The 17032-nt window shown below is 39.2% G+C and overlaps 1 protein-coding gene across 1 annotated transcript; it reads right to left on the bottom strand.

The window, feature by feature from the left end:
* Positions 1 to 15183: 15183 nt before the first annotated feature.
* On the bottom strand, positions 15184 to 16998 carry LOC141680690 (uncharacterized). Its single transcript, XM_074486848.1, has 2 exons — positions 15797 to 16998; positions 15184 to 15709 (listed from the first exon to the last, which is right to left on the bottom strand). The coding sequence occupies exons 1-2, from the start codon at positions 16996 to 16998 to the stop codon at positions 15184 to 15186; spliced, it is 1728 nt and encodes a 575-aa protein (XP_074342949.1).
* Positions 16999 to 17032: the final 34 nt, after the last annotated feature.

The raw sequence follows: 17032 nt of genomic DNA, 5'->3' as shown, positions 1-17032 counted from the left end.
GTAAATTCATTATATATAATAATGAAGTAGAAAAACAAACTAGTAAGTTACTTAAACGATTGATATCTTATAGAGGTGGTGAGTATACGAGTAAGATTTTTAATGAATTTTGTGTAAACATTGGTATAGTTCATAAAGTTACTCCATCATACACACCTGAGTCTAATGGGGTTGCTGAGTGAACGAACAGAACATTTAAAGATATGATTAATAGTATGCTGATTAACTCTGGGTTGCCTAAATACATGTTTGGAGAGGCTCTAAATACAGTGTGCCATATTTTGAATAGAGTCCCTCTAAAACACATGGATAAGACACCCTTGGAGTTATGGAAAAGCAGGATGACAAGTCTTAAGTATCTTCGTGTGTGGGGATGCCTTGCTAAGGTACTTGTTCCTGAACACAAAAGAAAGAAACTAGGTCCGAAAATTGTTAACTGTATCTTTCTAGGCTATCTTCAAACCACTACAGCTATGAGATTTTTTGTATTAAAATCTGACATAGATGGCATAGTGGCAAACACGATAGTTGAATTTTGAGATGCTACATTGTTTGAGGATGTCTACCCTATGAAGACTGGAATACATGAAACAACTTTTGAGGAAGTACCTACTCACACAACGAGTTCTATTCCTGATCATGTGGAAAACATGACAAATGTGGGGGCGGAACCTAGTAGTAGCTCTATTCCTAAGGAAGTAGAGGAACCAAGGAGAAGTAAGCGTGCAAAGGTAGTTAAGGACTTTGAAGGTGATTTTATCACTTACAATGTCGAGGACGAAACTTTAACTTTCTGATAAACTATGGATTCTTCGGAGTCTAGGCACTGAAAGGGTGCTGTAAAGAGTGAAATCGACTCTATTATTTCTAATGGAATATGGGAGTTGGTTGATCTTCTTCCTGGGTGTTCTACTATTGGGTGCAAATGGGTCTTTAACAGGAAGTTGAACCCTAACGGCTCAATAGATAAGTAAAAAGCTAGACTGGTAGCTATAGGTTTTAAGCAGAGGGAAGGAATTGATTACTTTGATACATACTCTCCGGTTTCTAGGATGGTAACAATATGAATGCTTATAGCATTGGCTTCCGTCCATGGTCTTATCATCCATCAGATGGATGTAACCTGCTTTTCTTCATGGTGAACATGAAGAAGAGATATATATGGACCAGCCTGAGGGATTTGTTGCATCTGGCTATGAAAAGAAAGTATGTAAGTTAATCAAGTCCATATATGGTTTGAAACAAGCTCCCGGAGATTGGCATAAAAAGTTTGATGAAACTGTATTGCCATTCAGTTATAAGATTAATGAAAGAAACAATTGTGTCTATACTAAAGTTAAAGGTAGTGACTGTGTTATCATGTGCCTATATGTGGATGTTATCTTATTATTTGGAACCAATATTGAGATTATTAACGAGACAAAAGAATTCTTAAAAAGGCACTTTGAAATGAAGGATATGGGTGAGGCTAGTATGATTCTTGGACTCAAACTGATTCAGTAAGCCGAGGGAATAACCTTGACTCAATCTCATTATATAGAGAAATCTATACTTGAGAAATATGGTTATTCACATTGTAGAATCACTAGTACACCTTATGATTCTAAAGTTGCCCTTGTCAACTCTACACCATATATGGTATTTACCAACACTTTTTTTGGTGTTACAAGCAAAAATATTGCCTTAGATCACTAAAATTTGATCTGAGGTAACAGTTTATTTTTATTTTACAGTAGAGAATATTAGATGTTACCATAAATATGAATAAATTGCTATTCTAACATAAAATATATTGTTATTATTGATATTACAAATATTGTTACGATAGGGCTAAGAAATTAGGGGGATTGTAAAGTGGCCAAATTTTGGCCAAAATTTAAACGACCTAAAATAGAAAATTTTACCCGCTCATCTGTAAAATAAAATAAAATAGTAAAACACTCACTTGCACACTCTATACGCTCATAAGTATACTCACAAATATCAAACACTCAAACAAAACCCTCTCGGGGTAAAAAAAAATACTCTCAGATGAATTCGGCAAATGGAGATTAATGTTCAAATTAGGGAAATTAGGCTTCTCAGTCAGAGCTTGGAGATTATATTCAGGGTTCTAGTAATTAAGGTTTGCATAAATTGGGCCTTTCTTCACAAACGGGTTCAGCGGTTGGAGCTTCTCAAACGGGTTCTCGCCGTCAATTTCTTCTCAAATTTGAAGCTTTTTTCTTGTTCGATTGAAAAAAGTGCCGGGTATGCTCATATTCTTTGATTTGTGTGTATATCATTCTCATGTGCTCATATTTGTGTGTGTAATTTTTATTCAATCTTTTATTTTTGTGTATTCTCTTAGTAAGATTGTAAAGTTTAATTCTTTCTCTCTTTTATAATTTTGGATATGTTTAATCTTTACTTTTTAGTGATAGCTTGATTTTGTGTCTGTAAATCTTGCAAATTGAATTGGGTTTTAAGTATGTAGTAGTTTTTAAAAAAGTACACTAAAAGATACATGATTTATGTATATGTTTAATTGTTTACTTGTCGTGAATGCTGATTTTACAATTTTTGAAAAAGATGGATTTTTGAGTTATAATAATTTCACGGGAATTTTTTAAAAAGATGGATGTTTGAGTTGTAATGATTTCACGGGGTCTGGTAAATTTTAGTAATTATGATGTGCCTACTCGTCAAGTGAGTTCTTGTCTACTTTCTTCTTCGTTTTCGCTACTGTTGGATCTTCCATGTCTTCGAATGAGTTCTTATGCTTTCTTTTCTTCTTAAATACTGCTAGTTTATTACTGTAAATACTACAAACTATGAATGATGAATTTTGGATTAATGATCCAAGCGATTATAAGTTGATTATGTACATTTCAGTTAATATCATGTTTTCATAGTTTATCAGCTTCTTTCTTTCCTTTATATTTACGGCTACTTCTTTAGACGTGTAATCATGACATATGTCAATGCTTTGTTGTTCATTACAGATTAGAGGTTTTGAGAAGCAGATGGAGAAATGGATGGGTTCTTGTGACTGTATTATAACAAAAGTATGTTTGATCTTCTATCCTGAGACTATCTACTTGATTCAGTTTCAAGCATGTACTAAGGCTAGACAAGGTACAAATGTAGAAGCATTGATTCGAGGGCTTCCTATAATTTTGAATGATTATATTACTGGGCAAGTAAGTTCAGAAGAACACTTTCTTTTTCTTATTGATTGGTCTCATGCCATACTTCTAATGTTACTCATTCTGTAAAAAGTTAAAAAAAAACTAAACTCGAACAACTTGAATGGCTTCTAGAGAAGCCAAAGAATCACATAAGATCAGAATTATTTTACATTGATGATTAAAACTGGCTCTTAGAGTACTTTTTTCCTATAAAATTGCAAGAAAAGGGAAATGTTCCATATGTAAAAGAAAACGGAGCTGGTGTTTCCACTCGAAGCTCAAGGGAAACAACAAGATTAGTTACCGAATGGTTCAGCACAAAATCAGATGAACTGCAGAGGATGTCGGAGAAACTATGAAAATTATTATATTTTCTGGTGGACATGTTAATCCGGCTGTGACTTTAGGAATGGCTATTGGAGGCCATGTTAGCATTTCAGTGACAATCTTTTACTGGATTTCGTAAATCCTTGGCTCTGTCCAGAATAGTGTAGTTATTATTTGATAATAGATTTTGAAATGATTTAGTAATAGTAGAAATAAAAGTTCTTAAGTTAAAATTCCCAAGCCTGATGTTTTTTTGTCCGTCTTATGATTCACCTATGTTTTTATTCTTGCAGTTACAATATGCTCCCACGCTACTCCTGCTATAGATGTGTTATGGAAGAGGAAATTTTGTTTGATTTAGTCTTAATTGATGTACATACACTTGATATGGATGGCTTTAAGCTCCTTGAATTGGTTGGTTTGGAAATGAACCTTCCTTCCATTAGTAAGTAGTGATTTTTTCAATAACATGTACTAGTATATTTGTTCTCTAGACCCTGCTCCTTCAGAAATTTGTTATTGCAATAAACCAGCTTGGAATCAATGGTATGAACACAACCAACTGTTTGTAATATGATTCTCTTGTAATTTGTGGACTCAAAGATGAGAGGTACATTCAAATAATATATTCCTGAATCTTGATGCTTACTTGGATTTTTTGGGCTTCCTTGCAGAGGTTGTGCCAAAAAGAATTCTAGAACTGATGAATGTCCCTAGCCTTACCCAGGAGAATGTTGCAAGCCACTTGCAGGTGACACCACATTTATATGTATTACACTCGATTTCACTATTTTCTGTGGCCCTAAACATTATTAGGCATGAATGAACAATAGCCAACAGTTGCGTATGTTCTTGCCTGTCATCACCACACTAACATTGACTATGACTATGATGTTCTATTTGTACATAACTGTTTGTGAGTAATGTTATAGGGTGCACTTGATGGCATTCTTTTCAGTAGTATCACTTAAAGGCACTACCGCATTATTTCAATATTGTTATCATAAACTTTACCTTTTTCAGAAGTCTGTATATTATTGGATGTGGTTGGATGCATGGATGTAACTTTTACTTGTGGCTAATATTTGCTAGCCTGCTCTAGTGTCTCCTCTGTTGTAGCATGTAGATGATTGTGTCTTTTCTTATCGTAGGGAAGTCGATGATCTAATATACCGTAACAGGTTTTGTAAGTGGTTTGAATAAGTCTACTCCTGTTACATATTGATCAAAGTCTGCATTCCAACCATATCATGATATCTTTACTCAGAAATAGTTATGATAATTGATAAGTTGCATGTTATGTTAAGGTATGGCATCTATTTTTTTTCCCATGTTTGTTTTTATTATATATATATTCTACTAAATGTATTGGTTTGTTAATGATATACAGAAAGTTAACTTTGCTATGTAGCTAAGTTGGGGATAGTTAATGATCTTTGTCTAAGACTTAAGCTCACAAGGAAAATAATAATTTTGAACCTAATTGTAATGCATGTCAAAAATAATATGTACACCCAATACTCTTTCAATCAGACTTGTCGTTGTAAATCGAAGAGTTGATATGTATCATGTATATATATTATATAGGACCAGATGCTTTTCTCTTGGTGTTTTTTTAACATTATATGTATTATGTATATATATTATATATGACGAGATGATGGAGCTAGCACAAGGGAGGGGAAAACTGATATTTGGAAGCCTTTAAATGTCTAGGTGAAAGTTACAAATAGGAGTAAATCCTCAAAGTTTACTTCTCAAAAAGAACCTGCATCTAAATCAGAACCTACCAATGGTCTGAAGATTTTGTTTATTTTAGTTGAGTTATAACTTTGTATTTTTTGAATTTGAACTTTGAGTAACGTGCAGTTAAATATGTATTTTAGATTTTTATGTTATAAAGCGTCATCAAATGAATTTTTTATGTTGGAAAAATAATAAAAAATATTATAATGTATACAAGAGTGTTATAATAAAGACAAGAGCGTTTATAAAAAAAGTATTACAATAAGCTATAAATATGTAACCAAAAAAATTTAATTATTTTACAGTATTGTGTTACAATAGCAAAAATAATATTACAAAAGAGTTTATTGTAACATATTTTTTGGTTTTACTAAAGGTTTAGGGGTGTTGTAATAGAATTATGGTAACACGTGTTTGGTGTTACCATTGATACTGAAAGTATAACAATAGGGGTTCTTTGGTTACACTTTTATCTATGTTACTAAAATTTCTAAAAGTGTTACCATAGACCCCTATTGTAGCACGAGCGAATCAAAACCACCAAATTTTCAAAAAGTGTAACCATAGCCCAATTTTTTGCTTTAGGTAACACTTTTTGGCCATTTTCACACTTTTTTTGGGGTGTTGCTAGAGGCCATATATGGTGTAGTGCAAGAATACTTCAGGAGTGCCTGTGTCTCAGTTAAGATATTCTCAGATTATTGGGAGTTTGCAGTATCTAGCTAACTGTACTAGACCATATATTTCATATACTGTGTCTAAGTTGGCTAGATATACAAGCTGTCCAAACAAAACTCATTGGGATGCTCTTGATAGAGTACTTAAATATCTAAAAGATACAATGTACCTTAGTTTACACTACAGGAGATTTCCTGGTGTGCTTGAAGGGTACAGTGATGCAAGTTGGATAGCTAAGAAGTCTGGTTCCAATGGAGTGACTGGATATGTGTTCAACTTGGCAGGTGCATCAATATCATGGAAGTCAAGCAGACATACTATAGTGACTCGGTCTACATTTGAGGCTGAGTTGTGTGCACTAGATGCCACGAAGATGGAGGCTGAATGGTTACATGGACTTATGTATGCGTTACCTGTAGTAAGCAGACCGCTTCCTGCTATTGCTATTTATTGTGATAGTCAAATAACTATCGATAAGATTAGCAGTAAAAAGCATAATGCTAAAACGAAGAGACACATCCAAGTTAGACTAAAGTCTATAAGGGGTTTAGTGACTGATAGGATTATAGCTATAGAGTTCATGGGAACTCAGAATAATATAGCTGATCCTTTGACTAAGGGACTTGAACCTGCAGTGGTCCTCAAGTCAAGGTTGGGGATGGGACTGTCAACCCATCATAATTTATCAACAGTGGGAACCAAATACACATGAGAGGAGATCCCTCGAAGTGTATTCAATGTGGTAATTACAAGCTGTAAGGATGAATTGGTGTATCTGAGTCTATCCTTGTAAACCTAGAAGGTAGTGACACTGCTAGAAAAGTAAGAGTGCTAAAACTATGAATGAGATCAATTCATTTGGCGAGATAGCGGCAGTATATCTCTGGAGATGCTCATCTAAGCGAATGTAATTGTGTGGTCGCAATTAGAAGTAGGGTAATTCCTTGAAATTTTCGACAAACATGATAGAGACAAGATAATTAATGTCTCAAAGCTGTAGATTGGCACCATAGCCATTGACTTGTCGTCATCTATGAAACATGGTTATACTAAATGGATTAAGATTCAAGGTGAAGTATTCCATCAGAATCCGGTAACCATTGAAGTAGAGGACTTAGGAGGGTTCAAGCCCGGAAGGGTACCAACTTTGAAAACCAAGTCATGATGAAAAACCTGATAGCATTTCTGTATGAATTTGTGGGGGATTGTTAGAAAAAATGCATTTTAGATCATAATTTTTATTATGTTCTTGATGATAATCCTAGAATCTAATGATTGGAATTTGTTCCATGATATGTGAAGACAAACTTTTATATATGGATCTTGGTATTTTCATAGTGAAATCCATAGAAAAATAGAGTTAAAACTAGTAGCTTGTAAAAGCTTGAAATGGAGAATATGTCATTTGTCCCACATTGAAAATAAATAAAGTGAGGATTTTATTTATTTGTGAATTAATTTTTTAATTAGAATTAATTTATTAGTTGGGTTGGGTTATTTGTTTCTGTTGGGCTTGGTCACTTTGTAAGTGGGCTGAGTTAGATTCAATGAATCTGGATATGTAACTGATAATATAAATTCATAATTGAAAACATTAAATTTGATTTAATGTGTGGATTAAATACAAAAGCTGTTACATTTTATTTAAATTCAAAATCAGCGGTTTTGATTTATGTGTTAAATGAGCAGTTTTGATTTTTGATATTAAAGTCTTTTAAAGTGTATTAATGTCAGGATGGTCAGTTGCACTTAGCCTCTATTATAAATAAAGGCCTAAGTTGTTGATGAAAATATCACACCTACATTCTATTCTTCTTCTCTGTGTTCTCTTTTCTCTACCAAACACAAGTTCTGAGCTGCTATTTTTAACCGCGAAATTTCACCTTCTCGGCTAATTTAGTTCCACCTCGAGAAAACATTTTTATAATAATATATCACGAAAAAATACATCTTCTTATGCACCTTAAATAATATTTTTATTTATAATTCACTTAAATGTTTACTTATTCAAGTGTTAATCTAGTTGCTCGTGCTTCGAAAACTCAAAATAAATTATTACCTAGAGAGAAAATATCAATTATTAGGAGATAACTCCATTGATCATTTAAATAATTTATTAAATTATTCTTCTTAAAAAAAATAAAATATCTTGCTTTGCAAATTATTATTTATTCACCATAATTTACAATTCAAACTCATAACCAATTATAATTCTCGTTCTAATAATTTACTCTCTTATACTGAATATTATTTAAGTAACTTTATAAGTTGACCACAATCTAATATATGTCACTATTATTATCATTAAAACTCTTTTAAATTTTAATTTTCAATTACTACTCATCTCTAATAACAATATGCCATAGTTTATTCTCACTTTTGTTTAATTACTACTAGATTATAATTTTAGGGGATGATCTTCTTTGCTTTATTTGCCAACCCCTTCAAATGGGATTGCTGTCCTTTATTTATACTAAGTCCCAAATGGGCTTTTTCCTTACAAGTTGGGCCTTCTTGGGCTTTACATAACGTATTACAACTATTCTAACTATAACTCCTTTGGGCCGCTTTGTCTTGGTCCAACATTTGTCCCCCTCCTTGTTTCTGCGCAATATCTTTAGATTTGCGTTTTCCTGCTTTTTCGCCTTTGCGTTTTGGATCTCGGGATTTTTGTTTTGATACCTGGATAAAGTCAGTGTCTGGACAGGGTGATAAAATGCAATGGAATAATAGGGAAAAGACGAACAAACAAAACAAAAAAGGAAAAAGAAATAACTGAAACTTCGGGATAGGAGTCAACCGTGTGTGCCTGAAGGAGGGATAGAAATAAATGCAAAGCTTTCTTGTCTTGTTGTTGTTTTCTTTCTCTCTCTTCTCCTTTTTTTTTGGGACATATATATCTGTTCATGTGCATTTTTTAATTTGTTTTTCCAGGTTTTTTTCTTGCAGATTGCCGGGCTAACCTCTTCGACTTCCTCTCCAGGTATCTAAAAGGGGATTGATGCGCGTCCTTGGCTCGCATTGTAAGTTGTCTACTCTCTCTCTCTTCCTTTTCCTTTTTTTTCTGCGGGTCGGTCGTGTTTATCTGTAGTTTACCAATTTATAATGGCCGACTTTCCTTCGTCATCGTCGTCGCATAGTGCCACCAATCGGGACCCCGGGAAGCGACCATTAGAGGAGGGTGACGAGGAGTCTGTTTTGAACTTGGATAATCTAGAGATCCCGGACCTAGGTCAGTGTGGATCTTTTGATTTCTTAGGGAGCGATGAGTTTTTGAAGGGGGTGCCTACAGGTCCTATGCCCTCTCCACCACTAAGTCCTCGTACCCTGGAACTTAGGAATAGAACGGTCGAGGAAAGTCTTCGGTTAGGTAGGGTCGAATTCGAGGGCAAGCCTAGTCTGAATTATCTTAGTTACTATATCACTGTCGATCCACCCGTGAGTAAGTTGGAGAGTTACATGGATTTATCTAATGGATATCAGTATCGAGTGCCGACAGCAGATGAGAGGGTGTGGATGATGCCCGAGTTCGGGATGCATGGGGTTGCGATGATTATGTTTCAGTTTGGGCTTCGTTTGCCGATGCATCCGTTCTTCCTAACGATGTATGAGGCTATCGGTTGTGGTCTAGGGCAGCTGACACCGAATTCTGTTGCTCAGTTAAGTGGTTTTGTGGCGCTGTGCTGTGATAAGGGTCGATCACCGAGTCTGAAATTGTTTTTCTCCATTTATGGTGTGCGGTACTATGGCGGTCAAGTATATTTTGACACCCGACATCGAAGGATGAAGATTGTTAGTGTTAGATCATCGAACTCCGGTTATCACTCCCAATGGCTGTACGTTGGGGGTCCTGACATGGAATTTGTAAAGTCTTGCGGGAAAGTTAGTCAGGGCACGATTGATTATTTAAATAACATGGAGAAGCACGATACTGCCTACCTCGATGAGTTTCATGGGTCGAGGACGTGGTATACACACTTAGATTTGAAGGACTCTGGTTTTTTAGAGATGCATGATTGTAAGGGGGATGTTTTACTTGTTATTGCCCTTATTTTGTTCATGTACTTAGTTTTTGTACTTGTCATCGTCGGCTCTTGCTTATTTTAATTTTCGTAAGTGCCTATATATAGGGTGGCTGACTTGTTGTCTTGTTTATTTCTTTGTAGTGGAAGGTGCTTCACTTAAAAAGGTTTTAGAAGGTGGGATTCGAGGAGGAATGGACAAGGCAATGATGTTGTTGCTGCAGCGTACCGCGAGGAAGCCTGCTGATGCGGCCAGGGCTGGACCGTCGGGGGTTCCTCATTCAGTTTCAATTGAGTTGCTCGATGACCAGGGAAACAAGGTAATTAAAGACAATTAGAGGGTTGTTTCAGATCTCGTCCGCGTGGAAGGTAATCCTTGAAAGCGGTTTCAGAGGGAGGATGATGAGTTAGTTGTTGGAGGACGGGGGGGCGGAGTCGAGGGTTTGAACAAAACTGTGGCCATTGCCGGGGAAAGGGTTTATGGAAAGACCGTCGACCCTCAATCGAAGAAAGAGGTGATGAGGGTCGAGATCCAGCCCACGGAGCGATGGACGGTTGGATCAACCGTGCCCTTGAGAGCACTTAATCTCTTTAACTTACCTCAGGATTTGGTTGCTTATGATGGGAGGAAGTGTGAGGACCTTGTTGATCGATGTAAGAGCCGGGCTGGGCGGGTACGTGCATTCCCTTCTCTCTCTTTTTTATGTGCATGTACCTTTGTTTTCATGTTCGGTCATAGTCATTTATAGTCATAGTTGTCGACCCTGTTTTCATGTCCCTTTTTTTTGCAGTTTCTTTCCGATTTTATGCATATAATGGAGGATTACAAGGCTGATGTTGATGGTGAGGCTTGTTCCAAGCTCGAAGCTGAGGTTACTGCCTTGAAAGGGGAAAAGAAGAAGGTTGTGGTGGGTTTTGCGGAACTCGAGCATAGGGTGGCTGATTTGTTTAAGGCAAATTCTGCATTGTCGAAAAAGGTTGCTGAGATGGAGGCTGCTGAGCAGGTGTCGAGTGGAAGGATACGAGAACTCGAGGGTCGACTTCTCGAGGTGGAAAGGGAGCTTGAAGAGGAAAGAAGCAAGCGCCAAGGCTTGGACCGACAGGTCGAAGGAATGGATGGCACCTACAAGTTGATCGTGAAGGAAAATGAAGATTTGAAGAAAGAAGTAGAGAAAGCTGTTGAAGATATCGCTGATGCTCTGGGCGACGGTTATGGACGATGTCTCCGAAGGATGGAAGAGGCTGGTATTGTCGTCGAGGGTCATGCCTTTGATGACTATCTTCGTGACCTGGCATCGAAGGGTGATAACGCATGAAGGCAGGGTATGCCCTGTGGTTTTTTGTAATCGGATTTGAATATTTTTATGTGTTTAAGAGTTTTACTGATAACACCGGATGATGGATTTGTAGTAAGTTTAAGGTATGCGATCCATTGTTTAAGTTTATTTCCATGTTGTAAGCAGTTACATATTGGCTGGTTTTAAAATATTAAGTCGTTTATCAAGTTCGTGGCCGGGTGTTTACATTATGAGAGAGATTTTATTGCCCACACCGTCGATGTGAAGAGGCTATATAAACATTTGCCTAGAAATGAATGATTTTCGAGTCTCCGATTATTTGAGTTATATATATATATATTTTTAGTTAAGTAAGGAGCGAAGAAAGTGAAAGTCTGTGCTTTTTCCAAATTAAAGGAATTTGTTCATCATAACCTAAACACCCCTCGGTGGGAGCCTCGTAACGACCCCCATTATATCGAGGGTTTGTCTTTGAAATGGCATTACTGCCTCAAGATAATAAATTACAAATGAGATTAAATTACTGATAGAACTTTTTGAGGTGAATTCCATTCCAGGCATTTTTTATGGGTTTCCCGTCGAGGTGAGCAAGCTCATAGGTCCCCGCACTTAAAAGTCTCGAGATCCGATAAGGGCCTTCCCATGCTGGTTTGAATTTCCCTGAGATAGTGGGTTGTGATGCTGCAGAATCTCTTAAGACAAGGTCGTTGGCCTTGAAGTCTTTGGGTTTGACTTTTTTGTTAAAGTACCTTGCAGTTTTTTCTTGCTGGGCGATCATCCGCATTCGGGCTTCTTCCCTTGTTTCTTCTAACAGGTCATTGTGAAGGCGAAGTCCCGCGAGAGATAGAGCAGGATCGAATACATCGACCCGTAATGAAGTGAGACTTATCTCGACAGGTATGACGGCGTCGACTCCGTAGGCAAGTCGGAAGGGAGTTTCACCCGTCGCACTTCGGGGAGTTGTCCTATACGACCACAATACATTCGGGAGTTCGTCGACCCAACATCGGGGTATTTCTTCAATTCTTTTCTTCAGACCTTGTAGGATGGTTCTATTTGTTACCTCTGCTAGTCCATTTGCTTGAGGGTATGCTACAGATGCTTTGATGTGCTGGACTTTTAATTCAAGCAGTGTTTCCTCGAACTGTTTCCCAACAAACTGAGTACCATTATCAGAGACTAAGATTCTGGGGATCCCAAAGCGAAAGACAATGTATTCCATAAAGAATTCTATCATCTCTTTTTCTCGAATTTTAGCAAGGGGTTTTGCTTCGACCCATTTGGTTGCGTAATCCACGGCGACTACGATGTCTTGGCACTGATTTTTGGATTTTGGAAAGGGACCCACAATATATATTCCCCATTGGAAAAAGGGGCATGGGCTGAGAATAGAGTTTAGCTCAGTCGTGGGTCGACGATTTACATTTTCATGAAGCTGACATGCTTGACATTTCTTGACGTAATCTTCACAATCTTTCCGGATTGTAGGCCAGAACAGGCCTTGTCGGATAACTTTGAGGGCTAATGTTTTCCCTCCTAGGTGCTCACCACATATTCCCTTGTGTATTTCTATGATCGCTTGGAGGGAATCTTCTGGAGACAAGCAACGGAGTAGAGGCTCAAGGAGGGCACGTCGATATAACTCCGAACCCACAACACAGTAGTTCCTGGCTTTGAACATAAGAGTGCGGGCTTCGGACTTAAGCTCAGGCAACTGGTTGTCGATAATATATTCAAGGAAGGGTTGGCGCCAGTCGAACCTAGCCTGGATCTGATTGATTGATTCTTCGTCGATGGAGGGGGTCTCCAAAATGTCGACGTATGTTGGGCTGAGATTAGTGGGGAGGTTGGAAGAGGATAGTTTGGCTAGAGAGTCGGCCCACTAGTTCTCTTCCCTGTCGACGTTTGACATCTTCCATGAAGGGAATTTGCTAAGAAGCTCTTGGGTTCTTGCTAAATATCGGGCCATCCTTTCATTATGTGTCTTAAATTCGCCACTTATCTATTTGTAAACCAACTGAGAATCCCTAAATATGTCAATGACCTCTGCTTCGAGATCGGATGCATGCTTTAGCCCGGCGATGAGTGCCTCGTACTCGGCCACGTTGTTTGTGGCGGAGAACCAGAACTTGAGAGCCTGTTGGATTTTGAATCCTCCTGGGCTGATTAATATGACCCCTGCTCCTCCAGAGTTGGATGTTGAGGAACCATCAATGAACAGAAGCCACGGACGAGACTGATCCTCTTCAGGTTTGTGTGTCTTGGATTGGAACTGGCATTCGGCGACGAAATCTGAGAGAACTTGGGCCTTGATCGTCGTTCGAGGTTTATACTCGATGTAGAACTGGCTTAACTCGATGGTCCAAGCAGCGAGCCTCCCTGTTATGTCGGACTTGTGCTGAATTCTTTTCAGGGGGAGATTGGTCAGAACATGGATTTCTCTTGCTTGAAAATAATGACGTAGCTTACGACTCGCGAAAACGAGAGCGTATACAAGTTTCTCGACTTGAGGGTATCTTGTTTCCACATCTCGGAGTGAGTGACTGATGTAATACACAGGGACATCTTTTCCCTCATCGACACAGACCAATACTGCCGCGACAGTTTCGTCGGAAGCTGAGAGATATACCCGTAGCGGCTCACCTGTTAAAGGTCATGTTAAAACTGGAGGATTTGTCAAAAACATCTTTAACTCCGTGAAATTTCTCTCACAATCTTCGTTCCAGATGATCTGGAAGCTTTTTTCATTGCAGAGAAAAATGGTAGGCACCTCTTCGAAGATTGAGGGATGAACCTTCGAAGAGCGGCTATACACCCTGTGAGCTTTTGTAAGTCTTTAATGGACCTTGGTTTGCTCATTTCTAGAATAGCTTTTGTCTGAGCTGGATCGGCTTCGATGCCTTTCTGGGTAATCAGGAACCCCAAAAATTTTCCTGCAGTAAGGCCGAAGGAACACTTTGTAGTTTTCAGTCGCATGTTACTTGCCCTTGCGTTGGTGAACGTTTCTCGAAGGTCTGACACATGGTCGAAGGCAGCTTTTGACTTTATGATCATGTCATCGACGTATATTAGCATGTTTCTCCCTATCTGCGTGGAGAAAATTTTATCCATCATCTGCTGAAAAGTAGCGCCCGCGTTGATTAACCCGAAGGACATTACTTTGTATCCGAAGACCCCCCTGTGAGTGATGAAAGCGGTTTGTTGCCAGTCATGGGAATCCATTTTTATTTGATTATATCCCGAAAAGGCGTCCATAAAGGACAGGAGTTCATTTCCCGCTGTGGCGTCGATGAGTTGGTCGATGTTGGGCAAAGGGTAAAAGTCTTTGGGGCATGCCCTATTCACATCTGAGTAATCAATGCACATTCTCCACTTCCCATTGCTCTTCTTGACCAGAACCACGTTTGATATCCATGTGGGGAATTGCACGGGCTCGATGAAACTGGCATGGAGGAGTTTGTTGACCTCTTGGTCGATGGCTGCTCTTTTCTCGGCTGAGAATATGCGTTGTTTCTGTCGCACAGGCCTGGTGTCCCTACTGATGTGCAACGAATATCGAGCAATGGTCTCTGGGATGCCAGGCATGTCTGTTGGGGCCCAAGTAAAAATATCGGAGAATTCCCGGATGAGGTTTGTGATTTCTTTTTTGAGGTCTGATGAGAGATTCTTGCCAATTCTTGTTGTTTTATCGGGGTTTCCTTCCAATACTTCTATATCTTCTGTTTCCTCGAGAGGGGAGCATGAATTGCTTGTGGATGGGTCGATCAATTCTCTTGGGTCGATGTCAAGTACCTGATTGACTTCTAACTCTTCCTCTGTTTTCTTCCTTGGAGAGACTGTGGTTAGGTAGCATTGTCTTGCTGTTACCTGATCACCAATCATTTCTCCCACGCCGAAATCTGTGGGGAATTTCATTTTTAAATGGGAGATAGATGTTATAGCTCAGAGTGCGGTGATCGTTGTTCGTCCCAAAATAGCGTTAAAGCTTGAGGAAGCACTAATCACATGAAATTTGACCATTTTCCAAATCTGACAGGGTGGGGAACCGAAAAGTACTGGCATGTCGATGGTTCCTACCACGTGAACCTCATTGCCTGTAAACCCGTATAACGGGGTTCGGGAGTTCTCAAGTCTTCGATCTCCTATGTCCATTCGGGAAAAAGCGTGATGATATAACACGTCGACAGAGCTACCATTATCGACCAGCATTTTCTTAACTGTGTTGTTTCCCACACGTGTTGTGATGACTAAGGCATCTTGATGGCCTTCGATGAGACCGGGACGATAATCATCATCGGAGAAAGAGATGAACGGGGAGGGATTCGTTCGAGGGCGTTTAGCTGTCGAGGGATTGATATTAAAGACTTCTCGAGCATAAATCTTGCGAGAGTTGTGGGAAAGGCCTCCGGCGGCTACGCCGCCAAAAATTACGTCGATTACTCGATCGTCTTCGCCTCGATGGTGGCGTCTGGGTTCATCATCGTGCTGCACTTAATGGACTAGTTGTCCTCGACGAATTTTTCCTTCGATGAGGTTGCTAAGCTGAAAACATTGCCTTGTTGTATGACCACTGTCTTCATGATATTCACAATATCTGGAGCTTGGGGGTCTTCCTGTTTTCATGGGCCTTAGAGGGCAATAATTCGGTTCTGTTTTTAACACCGCCAAAATTGTCGTTTTTTCGGTGTTGAGTTTAGTGAACTCTTTTTTCGATCGGTTATGGGATTGCCAATCTCTTTCCCTTCTATCCCTCGGGGGAAGGTCCGAAGTGCGGGGTGAATGAGACCTACGGCGCTCTCGGCGCTTTTCCCTCGCGGGAGAACGTGGACTGTAGCTTCGGCATCGTTCATATTTTGATGACCTCCGTGGAGACTGTATACAACTTACCGCTTCTTGAATCATCATTCGGTGTTCTGTAATCTGGAACGCGGCCTGCAAAGTTTTCGGCCTTTTTTCAAAGATCTCTTCTAAAAGAAGGCCATGCCTAGACTTATCGATGCCGGCTATCAGGAAATTGACAGCCATCTGTTCTATTAAGTCTAGAATTTCTGCTATCTCTTCTCTGAACCTAGTTAGGAAACTTCTTAGAGTTTCGCCAGAGCGTTGGTGCATTGTCATCAAGGATGCTGTAACTTTGATTCCTTTGTAGTTGCTAGAAAATCGGGCCTGAAACTTGCTTTTCAGAGTTGTCCACGAGTCGATTGACCGAGGTGGCAAGTTACTAGACCATCGCAGAGCCGTGCCTTGGAGGCACGTAGAGAAGAACTGACACCTAGCGATCTTCGAATGGCCGAAGAAAGCCATGCGACCATCGAATGTGTTTAGGAATGCTAACGGATCCGAGGATCCGTCGAAATGATCGAGAGCAGGTGTCTTCAATGTCCTGTCGATGCGCGCCTTCTCGAGCATTAATGATAGGGGGCTTTCGGAAATGGTTTGAAAGCCTGCCTGATTTCTCATCAAGGTACGCATCTGGGCGATTTCCTCCTGCATATTAGCGAATTCCTCGTGAGATATGGATTCTGTGGATTCTGTTTGACTCGAAATGTCGGCAGATGACACTGTCCTCTGTCGACGTTCACGTGGTTGTGAATATGTCGATTCTGCCGACGGTTCATACTCGTACTCGGCATCGTCCTCGTCATAAAATTCATCGTCTTGACCCTCATTTTGAACTTGGGATTGTTGAAGCTCTCGACGAAGACGGTGAATCTCGCATTTTCGCTCAAGCTTGGCCTGCAAATCTTTGAGCTTCATTCTCTAGAAACTCGAGCTCTTCATCTGAATCAAG

This window comes from Apium graveolens, chromosome 8, assembly GCF_009905375.1.
Source record: "Apium graveolens cultivar Ventura chromosome 8, ASM990537v1, whole genome shotgun sequence".
Lineage (NCBI taxonomy): Eukaryota > Viridiplantae > Streptophyta > Magnoliopsida > Apiales > Apiaceae > Apium > Apium graveolens.
This window is presented reverse-complemented; position numbering and strand designations above follow the sequence as displayed.

Bases quoted from the DNA above. Each gene is read 5' to 3' on its own strand.
- LOC141680690 (XM_074486848.1), bottom strand. From the start codon at position 16,998: ATGAAGCTCAAAGATTTGCAGGCCAAGCTTGAGCGAAAATGCGAGATT. The intron at 15,710-15,796 runs GCAATGTTTTCA...TGATGAACCCAG, and splicing joins GACAGTGGTCATACAACAAG to ACGCCACCATCGAGGCGAAG.